This window comes from Mus caroli, unplaced genomic scaffold (genome assembly GCF_978045245.1).
Source record: "Mus caroli unplaced genomic scaffold, Mus_caroli_1 scaffold_5, whole genome shotgun sequence".
In the NCBI taxonomy this organism is placed as follows: domain Eukaryota; kingdom Metazoa; phylum Chordata; class Mammalia; order Rodentia; family Muridae; genus Mus; species Mus caroli.
Genome location: NW_028227260.1, coordinates 48,152,719 through 48,173,361, shown reverse-complemented (window position 1 = coordinate 48,173,361; position 20,643 = coordinate 48,152,719). Strand labels below are relative to the sequence as shown.

The 20,643-nt window shown below is 33.5% G+C and overlaps 1 protein-coding gene across 6 annotated transcripts in view; it reads left to right on the top strand.

Moving 5' to 3' along the window:
* The window catches only part of Pcdh11x (protocadherin 11 X-linked), a 610,005-nt gene that overhangs the window by 343,701 nt on the left and 245,661 nt on the right, over positions 1-20,643 (top strand). For 3 of the 6 annotated variants that reach the window (XM_085838039.1, XM_085838038.1, XM_029473157.2), the window contains exon 5: positions 9,676-9,705. The exons of the other annotated variants lie outside the window; for them this stretch is intronic. In XM_085838039.1, coding sequence (XP_085694165.1) covers positions 9,676-9,705 — 30 coding nt within the window. The remainder of the gene's footprint in view (positions 1-9,675; positions 9,706-20,643) is intronic. 6 annotated transcript variants of the gene reach the window in all.

The window sequence follows — 20,643 nt, the reverse complement described above, 5'->3', positions numbered from 1 at the left end:
ACTACCACTATCCCTTTCCTCACTCTTGCTGCTCTCCCCCTGCCCCTTTCGTTCATCCTTTTTATAGATATTTTATTCTTTTTAAATTTTTTATTTGTTTATTTTACACTCCATATTTTATTCCTGCCCCCCCACTTCCACCCTCCTACTGTTCTGCATCCCATAACTCCTCACCACTCCCTGTCTCTACATGAATGACCCCACCCTCCAACCCACCTGACTTCTAAATTCCCTGGGGCCTCCAGGCTCTTGAGTGTTAGGTGCCTCATCTCTGAATGAACATAGACCCAGAAGTCCTCTACTGTATGTGCGTTAGTGGCCTCATATCATCTGGTGTATGCTGCCTGTTCGGTGGTCCAGGGTTTGAGAGATCTAGGGGGTCCAGATTAATTGAGAGTGCTGTTCCTCTACAGGGTTGCCCATCTCTTCAGCTTCTTTCAGTCTTTCCCTAATTCAACAACTCGGGTCAGCTGCTTTTGTCCAGTCTTCCTACCCCTCCTGTTCTGCCCCCTCCCCCCCGGACCTTTCTCCATCTCATACCTCCTCTCACCACCACCCCCTGTCTTCAAGAGGATGTTACCAACACACCACCCAGATCTCCCCACTCCCTTGGACTTCAAGACTCTAGGAGGTTAGGTGCATCTTCTCTAACAGATGCCAGACTAGGCAGTCATATGCTGTATGTGTCCTGGGCCTCATTTCACCTGGTGTATGCTGCCTGGTTGGTAGCTCAGTGTTTTATTAGGTCTCAGAGGTTTTGGTTAGTTGAGATTGCTGGTTTTCCCATGGGGCCGCACTCCTCCTCAGCTTCTTTTAGCTTTTCCCAAATTCAATCACAGTGGTCCGAGCTTCCTTTTATAAGGATGTTCCCACACCCTAACCCCCACCTGACCAGACCTCTATGAGATTCAGATTTTAGCTACTATGGCTGCTATAGGGTAGATACTGAATTAATGCTTGTTGTTTGATAAAATTTCAGTTAATCTCTCTCTAAATTACGATTTCTAAATTTGTGAATATAACTAATGTTATATAACCAATAATAAACAACAAAACTGTCCTAAATATAGAACACAGCTGAAAATAAACCACTCATACAAATGGAACCATTTTCTATTTTAGGTTGCATTCCGCGCTGGAAATAGCAACTTCAACAATGTCAATTTTTGAAAAAGAAAATCTCTAAGACAGCTTCACACAGCAGTAAAAAATGTACAAGCATAAAGTATTTTAAGATAATTTAAGTGCTAAATACAGAGAGAATGCCTGAGGTAGGTATGCCTCTAGGGGAATTTAATAACTTTTAAAGGAAATCTCAGACCCTATCTCATGCAGTTTTAATACAAACCTTTGATAATTCAAGACTTCATAGATCACTTAGGCACTATGTTCTTCTTTGTTGCTTGGAGAATTCTAACAGCTTCATAGATAACTATAGTTTGAGATGTGGTAAATATGAAATTTTACCTGTAATATTCATTTTACTTATCTACACTAACTGAAATTAAATATGTAAAAAGTATTCCATGAGAAAACTTAATTATGCCTCCTAATAGAAAAGGTGCTGTTACACTGTTTCAATGCCACAACTATTGAATGTATCTGTGATGTGATCTCTATTTCCTTTTGTATAATCTAGTTTCTTAGGGAGATAAGATAACTATATTTATCTTGGCAGTCACTTCCTAACAAGACTGGTAAATGAACCAATAAATCACTAACTAGCCTTGGCAGAACTTTGTACGTGATGGTGAGAAACATTGTTGATCCTTCATTTTTGTTTTTATACATAGAATAATCTTCTTGCATACAATACATCTGACACTGGTAGAAAATTGCAATAAATGAATTGAAAAAATACCAACAGTTAATTGCAGTAGCATGTCCACATTATATTCAAATGAATATTGAATACACAGAGATCAATCTAAGCTTCATAAGGAGATATATAATGGACCATGTAAAAACACATAACATTTTAGTAGCTAATGAAACTGTAGATTTTAGAATTCTATCAGGAAAAGTACAAAGGCATTTGACTAACAGTAAAATAAGTACAAATACTACAGTTCACAAGTACAGCTCTGCAGAGGAATTTTAATCCAGCAATATGGCTGCTCTGGTCAGGAATCACATTGAAAGTCCTACATCTGTATGGTGTGATCCAGCTGGAATATAGATGCATCCATAGTACACAACTTTATTCCCTGGGTTAAATATAGACACATCCTTAGTAAGCACCTTACAACCCAAACAGTGACAGTAAACTTAGTTTATAAAAAGGAAGTACCCATGTTTTAAAGTGATGTCTAATTTAGAGGCAGACAAAGTGATGGATCAGAAAAAGATTTGGCAGAATGAGTCAGGCTAGGATATGCAAAACATTCATGAGTACAGACAGGAAAGAGAAGTGACTTAGGAGAGCAGCATACAGGGAGAGAGAGAGACAGAGAGAGAGAGAGAGAGAGAGAGAGAGAGAGAGAGAGAGAGAGAGAGAGAGAGAGAGAGAGAGAGACAGAGAGAGACAGAGACAGAGAGACAGAGACAGAGAGACAGAGACAGAGAGAGACAGAGAGAGACAGAGAGGGAGAGGGAGACAGAGACAGAGAGAGAGAGAGAGCAGATTTACTAGGAGAGTTTAAAAGAGGTTGTAGGTAAACACAGAACAATAAGGAATCTGAAGATAAAGGTCAGAATTAGTTTCAGGTCAAGAAGAATACTTCAATCAGAACCTGAAAGAAAACACTGAATCAGAGAGGAGTTTGGATCAGAACAGCTGAGTTGAATGAGCCATCCAGAAGTAAGCTTCTTAGAGGACAATTATATGTGGATAATTAAGTTAGTTTTCCACACCTGTGAGCTCTTTTTCTAGCATAGATATTTATTAGTTAGGAAAAAAAAGAATCAATAATGCCGTCATTGGATATTTTACTTATTCACAAATTTGTATAAATAAATAAAATTACATATATCAAATGATTTATTTATAATTTATAGATTATTTTAACTATCATAGCTGAAATAAAGGAACATATATTTATATCCATTTTATATATTCTATTAGAGTCATCAGAGTACTCAGAAAATTTGGGTAATCTGCCTGAAGATAATATGTTTCTGTAAATTAAAAAAACTTTGGTTAAAATCAATGTCACAATATTGTAGGTTAAAGGGTGTTTATAAGCCAGGCAGTGGTGGCACACGCCTTTAATACCAGCACTTGGTAGGCAGAGGCAAGCAGATTTCTTAGTTTGAGGCCAGCCTGGTTTACAGAGTAAGTTCCAGAACAGCCAGGGTGATACAGAGAAACTCTGTCTGGAAAAACAAAACAAAAACAAACAAACAAACAAAAACGGTATTTACATAAAATTATCTGAGGTTTTAGTCTGCACTTGAGGATTATGGTAGATTTTCAGCTAACATTAGTATTTTTAAGTACCTTCAAACCTGAACCTTGATTCTTGGTATATAGTTTATGTTAATATAATCTAATATGAAAGCTGAAAATTCCCTAAACTATCCAATCTGATTGCATTTTTAAGCAATGATTTTTTTCTAAGTAATAAGGAAGATCATTTATATACTTTCACTTGTTTTCATAATCACTTTATTGATTTATGTTCACTTTGTAAACATATAAAAATTTAATAGACACAATAAAACATTCTCAATGATATTTTCCCTTTTCACAAGAACATGTTATGATGATGTGTAATTTAAAGTGATATCAGAGACAATTGCATATATCTTGGCAGCAAACAGAGAAAAATTATGCAAACACTTAAAACAGAGCTTGATCTGACATGAACTATTTTCAGAAAGCAGATGTGCCTGTCACATTATTTTTGTAATTATCATAGTATGAAAACATTTCAAGACAAGACTGGAGTTTTAAAGCATAAGTCAAAAGGATTATGTATGACTAAGTTGTAATTGTAGTATAAATCACCCATGGTAAGAAGCTGAGAATTTGTTATCATCTATAGTGATTTACTCATAGGTCATATTTAACATATTTTGTTCTCATTTAACTTCTTTAGATGGGACTTACTTATCTTTGAAATGCTCTTTAATTTTACTCTACTCTAGAATTTTATTTAAAAGTTCCAATTTTGATATGGAATATCCATGAAAAATCAAGTCAGATTTATTTAGTCCAGATTTCTTATATCCATCCTTTCCAAATTAACTGGTGGCAATGCTTAACATGATCTCCTATCCCTTCTAATTTCACTCTCTAAAATGGCTTTTACTATGACATATAGTACTTTAGATTTTAGTAGCTAGTACTTTGCATTTATTGAGAATTTTACAATGCATACAATTAACATGATCATAACTATTCCATTTTCTTCCCCTTTCAGATCTATAAGTTACCAATCTGCCTCCTATTAGGTTCAGCTCTTCAATTAATTATTTACTTACTTGTTTTTGTTAACTTCCTAAGTGTAATTAGTACTGACTCTCACTTGCATGGTAGCAATGCCATCCACTGCAGCATACAAATGCTCTCAAAACAGAATGATTCTCCCTCTCCCATCAGCTACTCATAGCTAATAATTCATCATTAACTTGTGTGTCTTTTAGAGTTCTTCCTCCATAATAGAGAATAATACAATAGTCATTTTAGAAATATCATTCAACATGAATTTATTATTAAAAATTTCAAAACTGCAAAAATCCCTATGAGAAAATAGGTTACATTTCAAACTAGGGAAAATATGAGTATCTTAGTATGATATAATCATTCAGTCATTATCAAAAAGCAGTCACAGCACATAATGTATTCTCTATGAGAAAATAGGTTACATTTCAAACTAGGGAAAATATGAGTATCTTAGTATGATATAATCATTCAGTCATTATCAAAAAGCAGTCACAGCACATAATGTATAGCCAATTTCAACATTAGTATATAATATTAAAATATTTGGTCAGAAATAATATTAAAGGTAATTATTTAAAAATAAATTATAGTAGAGAACAGGGACATCTCATACAGTGTTGGAAGCAACATAAATTAATGCAGCTGCTGAGGAGCAATAAGGAAATTCCTCAAACAAATAAACAGTGTTATTATATGACTAGCATTTCTAATTCAAATTATATACATTTAAAAACAGTACTATGCCAGGCAGTGGTGGCGCAAGCCTTTAATCCTAGCACTCGGAAGGCAGAAACAGGCACATTTCTGAGTTCGAGGCCAGCCTGGTCTACAAAGTGAGTTCCAGGACAACCAGGGCTATACAGAGAAACCCAGTCTCCAAAAATAAATAAATAAATAAATAAATAAATAAATAATAAAAACAGTACCATATTTATTATTTTTTGTTGTTGTAATAGAAAACCATTACTTAAACATATCTCAGAGAAGAAAGGATTTATTTAGATTTTGAGTCCAGGAATGTAAGGGTCAATCATTTCACTGTAATATGATATATAAACATACAGACAGCAGGAACAGGCAACTGTGAGATCACCTCTCCCAAAAGAAGCAGAAAGAATGCTATAAACTGATAACCAAATATTCAAATACCTAAGCATATGAAGAATATTTCATATCCAAACCATCAATCCTATATACACATAGAAAGTTTGTCTCTATGTTTATAATTAGATTATTCCTAACAACCATATGTCCATAAAAACTAAATCAGCATCAATGAACAAATGAGTAACATAACTTGATAAATATTTGTAAAAGAATATTATTAGACATGAAAAACAAATGCCTTTATTAAAATTACAATATAATTGAAAATTTAAATCATCATGCTAAAAAGTAGATTAAGATTTGTATGTATCAAATTTTGTACTATATATAAATGATTGAGTAGTGAATATGTAAAGCAGCAGGAAAAGTTATAGTAGATGTGGGAAAATTTGTATATCATTACTGATAAGTTTGTTCATTAACATAAACTAGATTTTAAAGCATTTCTAGTCTTGCTGATTGATAGAAATAGAGGCAGAGAAAAATATAGGAGGATTCATTTTGACTAATAAGAATATTCTAATGTTGACTTTTCCCAATATTAACATAAGTGCATAAACTTAAACATTTTAACAATTTGAGTAAAATATATACTGCATGACTTATACCTAAAGATTTTCCTGTGCCCATGTGCTCAAAGCTCTTCCCCACCTTCTTTTCTATTAGTTTAAGTGTATCTGGTTTTATGTGGAGGTCCTTGATCCACTTGAACTTGAGCTTTGTACAAAGAAATAAGAATGGATCAATTTGCATTATTCTACATGCTTATGACCAGTAGAACCAGCACCATTTGTTGAAAATGATATCTTTTTTACCATGTGATGGTTTTAGCTCCTTTGTCAAAGATCAAGTGACCATAGGGGTGTGGATTCATTTCTGGCTCTTCAATTCTATTGCATTGATCAACCTCCCTGTGGCTGTACCAATACCATGCAGTTTTTATCATGATTGTTCTGTAGTAGCAGTTGGGGTCAGAGATGGTGATTGCCAGGGAAAATTTCCTAAACAGAACACCAATAGCTTTTGCTCTAAGATAAAGAATTGACAAATGGAACCTCACAAAATTGCAAAGTTTAATTAAGGCAAAGGACACTGTCAAAAGGACAAAATGGCAACCAACAGACAGGGAAGAGACTTTTACCAAACCTACATCTGATAGAGGGTTAATATCTAATACATGCAAATAACACAAGAAGTTAGACTCCACAGAACCAAATAGCCCTATTAAAAAATGGGGTGCGGTCTTATATCTCGGGTCTCTCAGAGTCCAGTCTGTGCAGGAGAGCACACTGACTGCAGAAAGCAACATAGCTTCTGAGACAGTCCCCTTTCCAGGCCTTCATCTTAAGCCAGGAAGCAGATCTAAAGGAGAGGTGGCCTCCAGGGAGGGCTCTGACCTATGACCACCAGAACAGGTGAGTGAGCCAGTCTGCACAGGAGACCATGCAGGCCACTGAGGCTCAGGAGAGAGTTAGACTTCCAGGAGTGCTGATAGAGGCTAACAGAATCACAGGATGAACAAGCTCCAGGCAGAGACAGCTATAACAATTAACTCCAGAGATTACCAGATGGCGAAAGGCAAGTGATAAGAATCTTACTAACAGAAACCAAGACTGCTCACTATCACCAGAAGCCAGCACTCCCAACTCAGTGAGTCCTGGATACCCCAACACACCTGAAAAGCAAGATTCAGATTTAAAATCGCATCTCATGATGCTGGTAGAGGATTTTAAGAAGGAAATTAATAACACACTTAAAGAAAGACTGGCTACACAAACAGGACTCAACATTTTGCTGCTTACAGGAAACCCACCTCAGGGAAAAAGACAGACACAACCTCAGAGTGAAAGGCTGGAAAATAATTTTCCAAGTTGTCTCTGCACTTCTTGTAGGCAGGACTTACTTTGGTTCTAAGATATTGTGTATGGGTAAGTGTCCTTATCTCTCCACTAGGAGTCCCACCTGTCTATAGGAGGTGGCCATATCCGTTTCCATAACTCCCACTGCTAGAAGTCACAGCTCAAGTCACCCTCATGGACTCACTGGAGTCTGCCCCCATCCCAGGTTTCTAGCATGTCCTAGAGATGCCCCTACCAACATACAGCTTATTTCTGCTCATTCCCATTCTCCCCAGCTTAGCTATATCTGATCCCCTGTCACATCTCCCACCCCATCTGCTCCCCCATCAACTGGGTGAGAGTCAGAGTACTTTTAAAATAATTTGCTGTTTTAAAAGGAAATAAACATTAAGCAAACCTATTTAGGTGAAAAGATGGACTTACTATTATAACTTTTACTATTATCTGTTCTATTAAGTCATCAGAATTCTAAAATGATGACTAAACAAGGTTCTGTACTGAATATTAGTGGATTCTTTAGATGAGAAATAACTGAAAATTAGTCATTTTCTCTAAAATATAAAGTTGATATTGAATGGACAGATTTTCATAAACTATACTTACTTTTCTCTTCTAAACTAGAAATTTTGATGGAGTAAGGAAAATATTTATCTTTTAATAGGGAGTAGAATTTATTCTTATGACTCAGATTATATTAACCTATAAAAGTGCATGAATAAAGCATATAAAAATGAACCAATAAATACACAGTCTAACTTTTCATTCCCTCCTTGTTCTACCTATTTTTCAATGTATAAACTTTAGAATAATTTTCTTTACTATTGATCATTTTTAGAGAAGCACAGGTGCAATTATGTTTTTCTTTCAAGGTAAGATTTGTCTCTATTGTTTATATTAGATCTAATCAAGTTCTTTATGCTTTAGAGTTATCGATGATAGATTTACAGACTTGTACTTCTCATAGCCCTAGAATCGCTTAATGAATATTTCTGTCACAAATACGGTATCAATTACCTATTGGAATCCTTATAATGATTCAATATTTTCTTTTAATTGTGATTGCATGAAATAGAACCCACAATATATATTGTACCTAAATGATCTGGATAAATAAAGAACTTTATAGATTATCATTATTTTATTTTCCTTTTTTTCAGGGAGATTATGAAATACTATCAAACGTAGCACTAAGTGAACAATAATGCCATTTATAGTGCACAATTCAGATGAACAAGTATATTTTAAAACCATAGCCAAAAATATTCTATTAAATAATGGGTACGCTATTAAATTTTCAGGAGTTTAGTAAACAATTTACAAATAGATAAGATGAATATTTTTATCTTTCCTTGGTTTCCTAAAGAGCACAAGAGGATTGCCCACTTACCTAAAGTAATATCACACTTACCTCAAAATTAAAGTTTACTGTATACATAAGGTAATTTAAATAGAAGTAAACAAGTATCTAACATGATTCTATAGAATAATTAAAAGTATTTTCCACACAGTAATTTATATATGGATAAAAATGGAATGATTTTTGTAAGTTTTTTGTTTGTAGATTATTTCTTAAAGTGTGTTAAAACTTTTTTGTCTGTTGCAGATTCAGTATTATTCATTATGAGGAGTGGATAGCAAGTCAGTAAATACTCATTAAGTAAAGATGTGAAAACTAAATGGCACTATCTAGGGCAGTTTTTCTAGACACCATCCTTAATCTAAGCCTTTGCAGGAAAGTTGAATTTGAACACAGTCATTAATGGTTGATTCTGATCAATGCAGGTATCTATTAAGAACAGATTAAGCTTAAAATAATGGAAATTAAATAATGGATTCTATCTCTATGTACACCTCAATTCTAAATTTGAAAGTCCAAATGATACATATATTGACTGATAAAAATTAATTCTCTGAGACTAGAAATAGAGCATTGAATGAAAAATGAAGACTCTTCTCTCTCATAATATTGAATGGGTTGCTCTCTGTCTTTACCCTTATTTTAGGATAAATACTACTGACATTCCAACTTCAATTGTTTGCTTCCTAAAAGAATATATTTTTTAGTTAATACCTATGTAGGTTAACTGGAGTTTTATGTTTTATGTGGATGTTCATGTTGTTGCAGGATGTTTATATTACTGCTATATTTATTTACTCCAGCAATGTCCAAGGAATGAGAGCAACATTGTGTATTATTGCACTGGGAATACTGACATGTTTTTATAAAAACTAAAATCTATATGCAGTAATAAAATTGGTACTGAGTTTTGTCTTTGTGTTTGTTTTGTTTTGCTTCCTTTGCCTCCATTTTATCCAAATCAGCGGCGATCTGATGGGAAAAAACCAGGAAAGGTAAGATTTTTAATTCACAAGTATTTTAAGACATGTTGCATTTTAATTTTAAATTACTAAAACTCACATTTTTCACCGTGGAGTTAAAACTTTAAGTATTTAATATGACATATTTTATAGTTCTGCCTTAAAAGAAATTCATCTTGATTTGTCTGTATATTTTCTAATACTTACATAATTATGGATACAATTTCCAACTTTTAGTTTACTTTTGACTAGTACTTTTTTCCCACTGTTCAAAAACAAAACATTGTTGACAGTATTAGTTTGTGAATGTCTTGGTAATATAGGTTTTATGTGATAAGCATAAACAATAAAGTGAGTAATTTATATGTGAATTCAAATTTTAGCAGGAATCTCCAAAAACTTACTGACTATGGACCAGAAAGTAATGTAGTAGCATCAGAGAGGAAAATTAAAGCTAATCTCTTTATCATTAACCAACAGTATATTATTCATGGAGAAACTAATCTGCAGAATATCACTTTGAATGTAAAATGTTTACATTCCCAGATAGATAAGAAAGATAAATCTTCTAAGTAGTTAGCTTTCCAGAGTTCAGAAAGAAAGAAAGAAAGAAAGAAAGAAAGAAAGAAAGAAAGAAAGAGAGAAAGAAAGAAAGAGAGAAAGAAAGAAAGAGAGAAAGAAAGAGAGAGAGAGTGAGAGAAAGAAAGAAAGAAAGAAAGAAAGAAAGAAAGAAAGAAAGAAAGAAAGAAAGAAAGAAAGAAAGAAAGAAAGCTATCTTACACATCCTGTTAAATTATATTTTTTCTCTGGTTATATAGTATGACGACTAATATCAAACAACATTTCTGTACTATGACAAATATCTTAGCATTATACACCTTGAGTTTCTTATCATGTTTTGAGGTAGAATGAATTATATTAACCTTAAACTGCTGGCAAATAATATTTTATTAAGCTATTAACAACCATCCATACAAGGCAACAATATATGACAGTTTCTAGTGTATATTAAAGGTATACAATCTTTACAATGAAATAATCTAGCTTGAAGAGTCAAATTTGACATTTGAAAATCAACTTGCCAGATGAAGATCTAGGCTTGGCTACAAAGTAATCTGCTGGATCTGATGCCCTTACATGTTTTTATCAAGTGTGAGAATTACCTGGAAATGGAATTTTACTAGAATGTCAAAGTGAATTAGCATTAATCTTTGAAGGAAAATGTAACATAACAGCATCAGAGTTATAAATCAATATACTTTCCTGAGAGTTGTTAAATGTCCTTATAAACTATATTGAAGATCACTGTGACCTTGGAGTATTGAAGTTTTGAAAATTACTCCTCTCAGAAGACCAAAGTCCATAAAAAGGAATAATAGAATTGTCCATTCAAAACAAATAAACAAATATATAGTAATAAAATGTAATTGGCTTCAAAGAAGAGAAGAGTGACAGGGAGAGAGAAAGAAGGAGTTTTTTAAAGCTTGTGAATTTGGAAATAAACCCATTGATCATTTATTTTAAAATTGGAATTTTGAGGAATAGAGAGGCAAAGAGACCAATAGACAGACAGATGGAGAGAAAGAGAGAGGAAGGGAGGGAGAGAGAGATTCAAATTTTGTTAAGGTATATTTTTATTTGCAAGTTCTTTATAAGAATGGTTTAAAACTTTTAATAATAATTTTAAAACTTTGCAAATGTTCTTTTCACTAGTAGGACAAAACATCATTAAAGCTGTTTCAATAATCTGTTGTACACATCTAGATAAAATATACAATATGCCATAGAAATGAAATATGCCCTCTGATGTCCTTTGTTTTAGGTCCATTAAATTTATGTGTGCATTCTGAAGGGTATTTTGGATGTTAAATTTGAGAAGCTATAAACTTTAAGTATATTAAGTGACAGAATATTCATTAGCTTTGAATTTATTGCAAATGTTTCCATAAAAGATTAATTAATTTCTTGAACCTCTGAACTTCATCTATTTAGATTTTTAATGAATTCTATACTATATATTTGATGTTCAGTTTAATTCAGATTTAACATTTGTAAAAAACAGAATAATGAATTATCTCAGCTAAGAATATAGTACCTACACAAATGCATTATTGCTTTTTATAGTCTAAAACAGGAAAGGACAAGAGAACTTCTCAGTGATTTTTCATAACATTTTTAAGTAGCTTGTGAGACCTCAATAAATGGGATAATTTTCATCCTTCAGATAAAAATCAAAGGTAGAGGTAGACACATTTTTTAATCAATCCTTAAATAGAATACTTCATACATAATCTTGTAGCATTCAAATAGCATAACAAAAGCAAATGCCCTAATTCAACCACTCTAAGTAGTTGATATTCAGTCAGATAAAATCTAATTAGCAGCAACATGGATTTCAAAACACAACCACTTCTGACTGAATAAATACTTGTAGCAACACACATTTTCAGATAAATGCAAAAAGTACAATTAAAAAAATCTGGTTGGTAAGTAATTTAAAACATTTCTTTGTAATAAGCACTCACTGGATGTTAGATTAATATTCCTAGTTTTTATTTTTCCTGTAGTTATCATTAACTTGGAATTTTTCAAATAGACCTTTTAAGTTCCCTTTTCTCTTTGGATAAGTCTGTGTCTAAACTGCCCTGAGGCTTTTCACAAATGGCCTGGCTTGTTAGAGTTCATGTTCACCAAAGTGCTAAACTGAAGATGGCAGAAATAGAACTGACTGAGATTCTCAAAGGAATATGTTTCTGATTTCTTTATATTTGCCTGAGGTGAATTACGAAGTGTTTCCTTTCTGACTAACTTCATGGATAACAGAGAGCAACTAGAGTCAGAGTACAATTGAAAGGTCTTTTTTGTCATCTGCCTATCTTCATCCTGATTCCTGTCATTTGTGTACTCATTTGCTCCCAGATTGAATAAAGACAAGGTGGTTGAGTGACAACAACCTTAGAACAATTATGCATTAAACTATTCATTTTGCTGGTGTCTCCAAGATATGTTCTTTCAGTTCAGAAAGTTAGGCATATTTGGAAGATTTTTGTTCAGCTATTCACCTGAAATTTAAATTTAAGAATTCAAATAAAGAATAAGAACTTGACATATTTTTACAAAGAATTCTCCAAATGCAATCCAGTCTTATGTTATGTATTTGAAAAAATGTTTGCCTTTACTGGAGGACTATATTAATTCATGACTATTTCAGAGTACTATTACCTAATTAATACATGAACATAAAACCACTGCAATTATGAATGCCATTTATTATATTGATTTTACTAGTCTAGTTTCCTTTATTAAAATTTTAGTTTAATTTAGTACTTTTATGAGAAAATTAAATTAACACTAAGGGCTCCGATTTGGCATGACTATCTAATGAAGTTGTTTATTCTCATAGTGCATAGATTTCTTAGATAGCAATATCTAAGAATATATTATTCAGACATACTCTCAAGCATTTTTCAGGATCTTAATTTATTTTCTATGAAATATACTTATTTTATTAAATGTATTAATTACTGAAAATTTTGTCAGTGGACAAAAAGAACAGAATATTTGGAGAAAGTTTTGATGGTGTTGGATTAGCCTTCTATGTTCATCCTGCAATTATTCAAAGCATGCTTGTACATGATCCTGTGTGTTATCACTTTAATGTAGTCATCACTACAGGTGAATGTTTTTTTAATATCTTTACTTACTGACTTGGTTGTTTATTACCTATATGTACTCTTTTGAACTTTCTGAGATTGATTTTCACATTATTAAAGTGTATCATGGTTTTGAACAGAATCCTCACATTTTATTTTCTCAGTGTTATTATTTGTACTGTATTATGCCATAAAGTCAAGTTAAGTTGCTCTCATTTGATTCTCAAAAGTCTCTATTGGTCTATGTTTTGCCTAGTTTACAAACATCTTTATGTCTAAAATTATCATCTTATTTCATCATTTTCTTTGTTCCCTATCAGTTTTCATGTGTAGATGACCTTTCCATCTATTATTCTTGACAGATCATTGCTAAAGAAAATAGCTATGACATTATAGCTATACAATGGTGTTAGGCATATTAACAGTTTTTTTTTTTATTTTTGTTGAAGTTTTAATTTTTTCACTTTCTTTTCATTAATTTATTTATTCACTTTACATCCTGATCACAGTCCCCTCCCAGTCCCACTCTACCACCTCCCATTTTCCCATTTCCCCTCTCTTCTATTGGGGCTGGCTTACAGGTTCAGAGGTTTGGTTTACTGGCATCAAGTTGGGAAGCATGGCAGCACATAGGCAGACATGGTGCTGGAGAAGGAGCCAAGAGTTCTACACCTGCAAATCCCAGTACTTATGAGTTAGAGGCAAGAGAATCAGGAGTTCAAGGGCAGCCTCAGCTACAGAACAAAATTGAGACTAGCCTGGGTTATATAAGATCCTATAAAATAATCACATATATGGTTGTTGAAGACAGAAAATGAGGAATTTTGATAAACATCTTCACTTTGGAAAGTGAAAATATTCTGGTACTAGTTGCCCAACGTTGTGTATATACTTTTTTTTATTAGGTATTTTCTTCATTTACATTTCAAATGCTATCCCAAAAGTCCCTCATACGCTCCCCCCTCCCCTCCACACCCACTCCAATTTCTTGGGCCTGGTGTTCCCCTGTACTGAAGGGATAACTATGACATTATAGTTATACAATGGTGTTAGGCATGTTAACAGTTTTAAGCTTGAGTTGGACTTTAAGACATTGTTCAAAAGTCATGAAACTTATTATTAACTTTCTATTCTATGTCTTAAAAACAGTTCAAACATTTAAACCCCCTTATATTCTTTTTACAAGTTCTTTTCTCTAAATTTTCATAATATTAAATCAAAATCAACTATTTGAAAATAGACATCAACTTTGTAACATTTATATGTCTCTGAGTACCTTTCTAGTGTATCATTTTTTCTCATGACTTTTAAATACTTAGCAGATTTTCTTTCTTTTTGTATGCAACAACTTTTTTTTAAATCAAAACCTTTAAGAGTAATATTTGGCAAGAAAAATATATTTAAAATAAAAAGTTACCTTATGACTATTATATCATCTACACTGACATTACCACGTGGTCCTTAATAATTCCTTATTTTTTCTTCCTAAAGAAAGCATACCTGTTTTTAAAACTTTTGGTTTTGGTCCAATTTGAGCCTGTTAGTACAAGCATATTATTGACCCTTGTAGAAAATTCCTTCCCCCAAAGTTCTTTGCTATACATGTGTCTTAGTCAGGGTTTCTATTCCTGGGCAAAACATCATGACCAAGAAGAAAGTTGGGGAGGAAAGGTTTATTTGGCTTACACTTCCATACTGCTGTTCATCACCAAGGAATTCAGGACTGGAACTCAAGTAGGTCAGGAAGCAGGAGCTGATGCAGAGGCCATGGAGGGATGTTCTTTCCTGTATTGCTTCTCCTGGCTTGCTCAGCCTGCTCTCTTATAAAACCCAAGATTTCCAGCCCAAAGATGGTCCTACCCACAAGGGGCCTTTCCCCCTTGATCACTAATTGAGAAAATGCCTTACACCTGGAGCTTGTGGAGGCATCTCCCCAACTAAAGCTCCTTCTCTGTGATATCTCCAGCCTGTGTCAAGTTGACACCCAAAACCAGCCAGTACAACATGTATTTTGAACCTGAAGATATAATTTCTGTATCTAAACTGTGACTTTATGCTGATGAAGTAGCCATTTCTCCAGTATCTTCTCAGTTATCTGCACAATATCCTTTTCACATTTACTAAATAATGAGCATACTTGTTTCATTAGAGTTCCAAATTTCCTTAATTCAAAAAATATATATACCCTAATTTCCATAATATAACATATTAGTATTTAAAAATACGTTACATTTTTTAATATAGGAGTTTTTGGATGTATCTTCCCATATCATAGTTGATCATGTAAAATAGAAAAATAATGGTAACAGAGAACAAACTAGTTCTTAGTTCTAATATAAATTATTATGTTATATATAAAGTATTCAAAAATGATGCTGAATATTGTTTTAAAAATAACTTTGGCATTATAAATATTATTTTAATTGTTTTATATTATTTCCTAATTGAATAAACTTTTCAATTTGGACTATTTCATTTCAAAAGTTATTCTTTGATTTTTGGCAAAAGAAGCTAAAATCTAAATTATCATACCCCATCTTTATTCTTTTACTTTGCTGAAAACATTTAACCTCACATCAAACTTTTCTAATCCGTCATTCAGTTCATCGCCTCATAGTGAAGCATGAGAATCTGTCATTATATCTCTCCGAAACAGATGTTTTCACTCTGTGTGGCATAGTATTGAGGTTATTCTGAAATAAAGCCATCCATATTCATTTCAGCTCTATTCCTGTTCTGCAAGTGCAGGAAACAATAGACCTAAAATCTTAAGTAAAATAAGTCGATATTTTAAATGGCTTTAAACTATATTTTATTCAAAGTAATAAAAAGAGCAAAGCATTTGGAGACTTATCTGCGTAGAATTTTAATATGTATTAAATGCATTATCCCCGGGTCTTTAGCTGTACAATAGTGCTAGGCATAGTTACTGGCTCAGTTTTTGCATATGGACTCTTTCTGTTGCAACAGATTGGGCAATTTTCCATTCCTTTTATTGTTTCTTTTTTTCTAGTTAAACGTTGGTAGTTATTGTTGGAGTTCAGTTAATGACTTCTAAATCTGAGTCAGTACATAATTTAAAAGCTTTGGCAATGGGTATGATGAACAACTGTTACATAGAAATTCATACACTAAACTATAGAGCTCTGATTAGAATTTCTATCCTTAATATCAACAAATAATTACTAGTATTGTCATTACAGAAATGCTATCTCAAATGGGCTTACTGCCAAATACTGCACTGTGCTTTTCATGAAAAAATGTGTGTGTTTGTGTGTTTGTGTTTGTATGTATATGTGCCTATTACACTTAGTTCATGCAGTCAGTGCAATCAGTACACTTCAGCTTCTGGATTTTAGAGGATAGGTCAGTCAATTAGGACATTACAGAAAAATAATCATACATATATGTGTGTGTGTTTCATATTTTATCATTGGAGGATTATGGAACTGTTATATTCTATGGCTATCATCTTGATCTTGTGATAGTAAAATAGAAGTTATTAAACAAAGACTTCTGCACATACTCCTGAAAAGTTTCAGGTTTATGACTCAAATGGGGCACCAAGGCAAATTGCTCTTCAGAGGTGAGTTACATATTAGAAATATTATAAATACCTTGATATAAGGAGACAGAAATCATCATGCCAGAGACTTTGAGTTAAAACATGATTCATATGACAATGGCAGAGTGAACAACATTTCATGTACATTTTACAGTAATGTGAAGATTCTATACCAAATAACTGAAGATAATCCACAATAAAGTAAATACTTTGTAGTGAGTTCCGGGTGACTTAGGGATCTTGGGAGTCTGTTATCCTGGACACCAGATGAATAAGAATCACAGGTGAGGATCGGGAGAGGAAAAATCTAAAATAAGTTAATGGAAAAGCTGGGATGGTCTTGTTTTCCTGGAGTAGGAATTTTGGACACATATTAACTATATTGACCTATATTTGTCATTTTAGGGAAAAAAAGTTCTCTTCTAAGTTCATGAATCTCTAGCAAGAAATTGTAAAGGAAATTATTATTATTATTACTATTACTTGTGTGTTTTACAATCCAGTCATTGCCCCCTGCCAGTTCCCCCTCCCACAGTTTATCATCCCATTCCTTCTTTCCCCTCTCTCCAAGAGGATGTACCCCCTTCCAGATTTCACCACTCCCTGGGGCTTCAAGTTTTAGGCACATCTTTTCCCACTGAGGCCAGATCAGACAGTCCTCTGCTCTATATGTGTAGCAGGCCTCAGATGAGTTCCTGTATGCTGTCTAGTTGGTGGATCAGTGTCTGAGAGATCTTAGGGGTCCTGGTTAGTTGAGACTGCTGGTTTTCCTAAGGTGGTCACCCTCCTCCTTAGATTCTTCAATCCTTACACTAATTCAACCACTGATGTCCCTGACTTCTGTCCAATGATTGAGTTTAAGTATCTGTGTCTTCAATCCTTACACTAATTCAACCACTGATGTTTCTGACTTCTGTCCAATGATTGAGTTTAAGTATCTGTGTCTGTCTCAGTTAGTTGCTTGTTGAGCCTCTCAGAGGGCATCCATGCTAGGCTCCTGTCAGTTGAGAACACCATAGCTACAGTAATAGTGTCAGCCCTTGAGATGGATCTGAAGTTGGGCTGGTCACTGGAATCCTTTCCCTCAGTCTCTTCTCCATTTTTGTCCCTGTAGTTATTTTAGAAAGGAACAATTCTGGGTCAGAGTTTTGACTGTGGGGTGACAACTCAATACCTCCACTTGATGCCCTGTCTTTCTACTGGAGGTGAACTCTACAAGTGAGTTCCCTCTCCGTACTGTTGGGCCTTTCATATAAGGTGCCTCCCTTGGTGTCCTGAGAGTGTCACACATCCTAGATCTCTGATATTTTCTAGAGTGGCCTCTATTGCCCACCTCTCCAAGATTACATATTTCCATTCTGCCAGCCCTCAGGGTTTCTCTTCAGTCTCCCATCCCATACCTGATCCTGAGTTTATGCTGCATTAGGTCTTTGAGGGTGAAACCATCTAGGCCTACGTTAGCAGATGAAGGCTAGAACCTGAAGCCTTCAAAGTTTGGGTTCACAGATTAGGTGGTACACAGGCTAGAATCTTCTAGGAGTAGGCCTGAGAATAGTTACAGAGAAATGCTCTGGGCTCAGCCCAAGTCATGTATTCATAATGCTTATGTATGGCTCTCATTTGTCTCTTCCTATGAGGAAATAAAAGTTAAATTTATAGTAAATCCCCAAATTGAATGGAAGAAATGTGTTGACATAGTTTGAATTATTAGAATAATATTTTGGCATGATCTATCCTGTAATAGAGTAGTACCACCAAGGTCTTCTGTGATGATACCAATTTTTCATACCACTGATCAATATCTCATTTATGTTTCTGAAAGGCATGTAGAAATCTTCTCAACCTCTCACAATTTGAGTGAAACAAAGTGTTTAGTATGGCATGATAATTTTGATTTGGGTCACAGGCTTATCATCCAGAGTATTTGTCCTGATTTGGGGGTAATCATATCATTAGTGATTTGTACTGGAAAATTCTCTATTTCTCTGGTGTACTTTTATTCACAAGTCATAAATATGGATATTGATCAGTCCATCAGTTCCTGGAATCCAAGTTGATTGTTGACTTTCAGCATGAATAGGTTAAAATCTAACCTAGTTATTGGATCAAGTTTGACAATATGTGACAGTACTGATTCAAGACATCATCTGTTTCTATGGCAAACTACATCAAATTAGTAATGGAATGCAGGTGCAGTGCACACTAGGATTAATGTAGAAGACTATCACCTAGCATGTACTTTATATTACAAAATTGAAATGTCTTCTTAAGAACACTTATTTATTCAATAAAGAGGAGTTTCTATGTCAACTACTAGGGAGGTGTGGTGATTATCATTGCATGTATTTTTCACTTCTCATATACTTGACTTTAAAAGAGGTAAGTGTATTATTTTAAGGGGTACAGAAATATTTGCATATGTGAACAATGTACAGAGAAACTTAAACATCAGTTTTCATTGTTGTTCTATACATAATAGCTAAAGAATTAAATCATTATAGATGTCCATCCATTTATGATTGAAAAATGAATATATGGTACATGTACAAAATGGTATGTTATTCATATCTAAGGAAAACTGGAATGATTATATTTGAAAATATAAAACAAGATACTGAATGAGATAATCCAAATTCAGATAAACAAATACTGGCTGTTCTCTCTTGTATTTAGTTATAATTTCTTTTTTTTTTTTTTTGAGACAGGGTTTCTCTGTACAGCCCTGGCTGTCCTGGAACTCAGTCTGTAGACCAGGCTGGCCTCGAACTCAGAAATCCGCCTGCCTCTGCCTCCCGAGTGCTGGGATTAAAGTTTATATGTGTAAGTGACTGTGAATGCAGGTCAAGAAACTAGAAAGGGGTTAATGAGACAGATCAAATAGATTTTAATGAAATGGGTTGAGAGGGAAACATAACACAAGTAATATGAAAGAGGAAAGAGGATTACTGGGGACTGAAAGGGAAAGATGAGTATGGGTTTAAGAAGAGAAGAGTCAGAGGTGAAAATCAAACCAACTCTAAGTACAGATGGGTATGATATACAGAAATATGTTAATTTACATGCTAATTAAAAATAAATTTTGTTTAAATGCTAAAAATAAATATCAGCAACCTCATTTTGGAGTTTCAATTAATTATATTGGTGACATTTTATTAGAGGTTTATAAATATACTAGGTAATTCTCAAATCTATCCCTTGAGTTTGACTATGAACATAGCCACCAACATTTATTCATTGTTTGTAATTTTTAAAATAAACTTCTAGCTTTGATTTTTATACATTGAATCGTTATAGAAGCAAAATATAACTCTAATGTTAGGATAGAGAGAATTAATAATTCATGATGTTTTATGAATTCCTGTAGTCTAACAAACCACTTGAAACCTAGTAAATATTTAATGAATATTTGTTGTAAGTTATTTAATAAACTTACATAGTAAGTTTTCTTTGTGTGAGACTAAATGCTCAGTGATGAAAAAGTATCTGTAAGTTTGCCATAGACATTTTGACCTCAATGTCATGGTAAAGTCTACATATATTAGAGTATATATTTCAAATTTCAATTTTCAATAATTAGCAAAATGTACTGTAAGTAATCACAATTATATTATTCCTCTTGAATAAAATTAAACTATACTTAACTTTTGCTTTAGTCAAGATTTCTATACATTGCTTTAGTCAAGGTTTCTGTACATTATCTGATGTTTTGCTTGTACTTTATGTAAATCATCTATAATTGGGTCTATTTTTTGG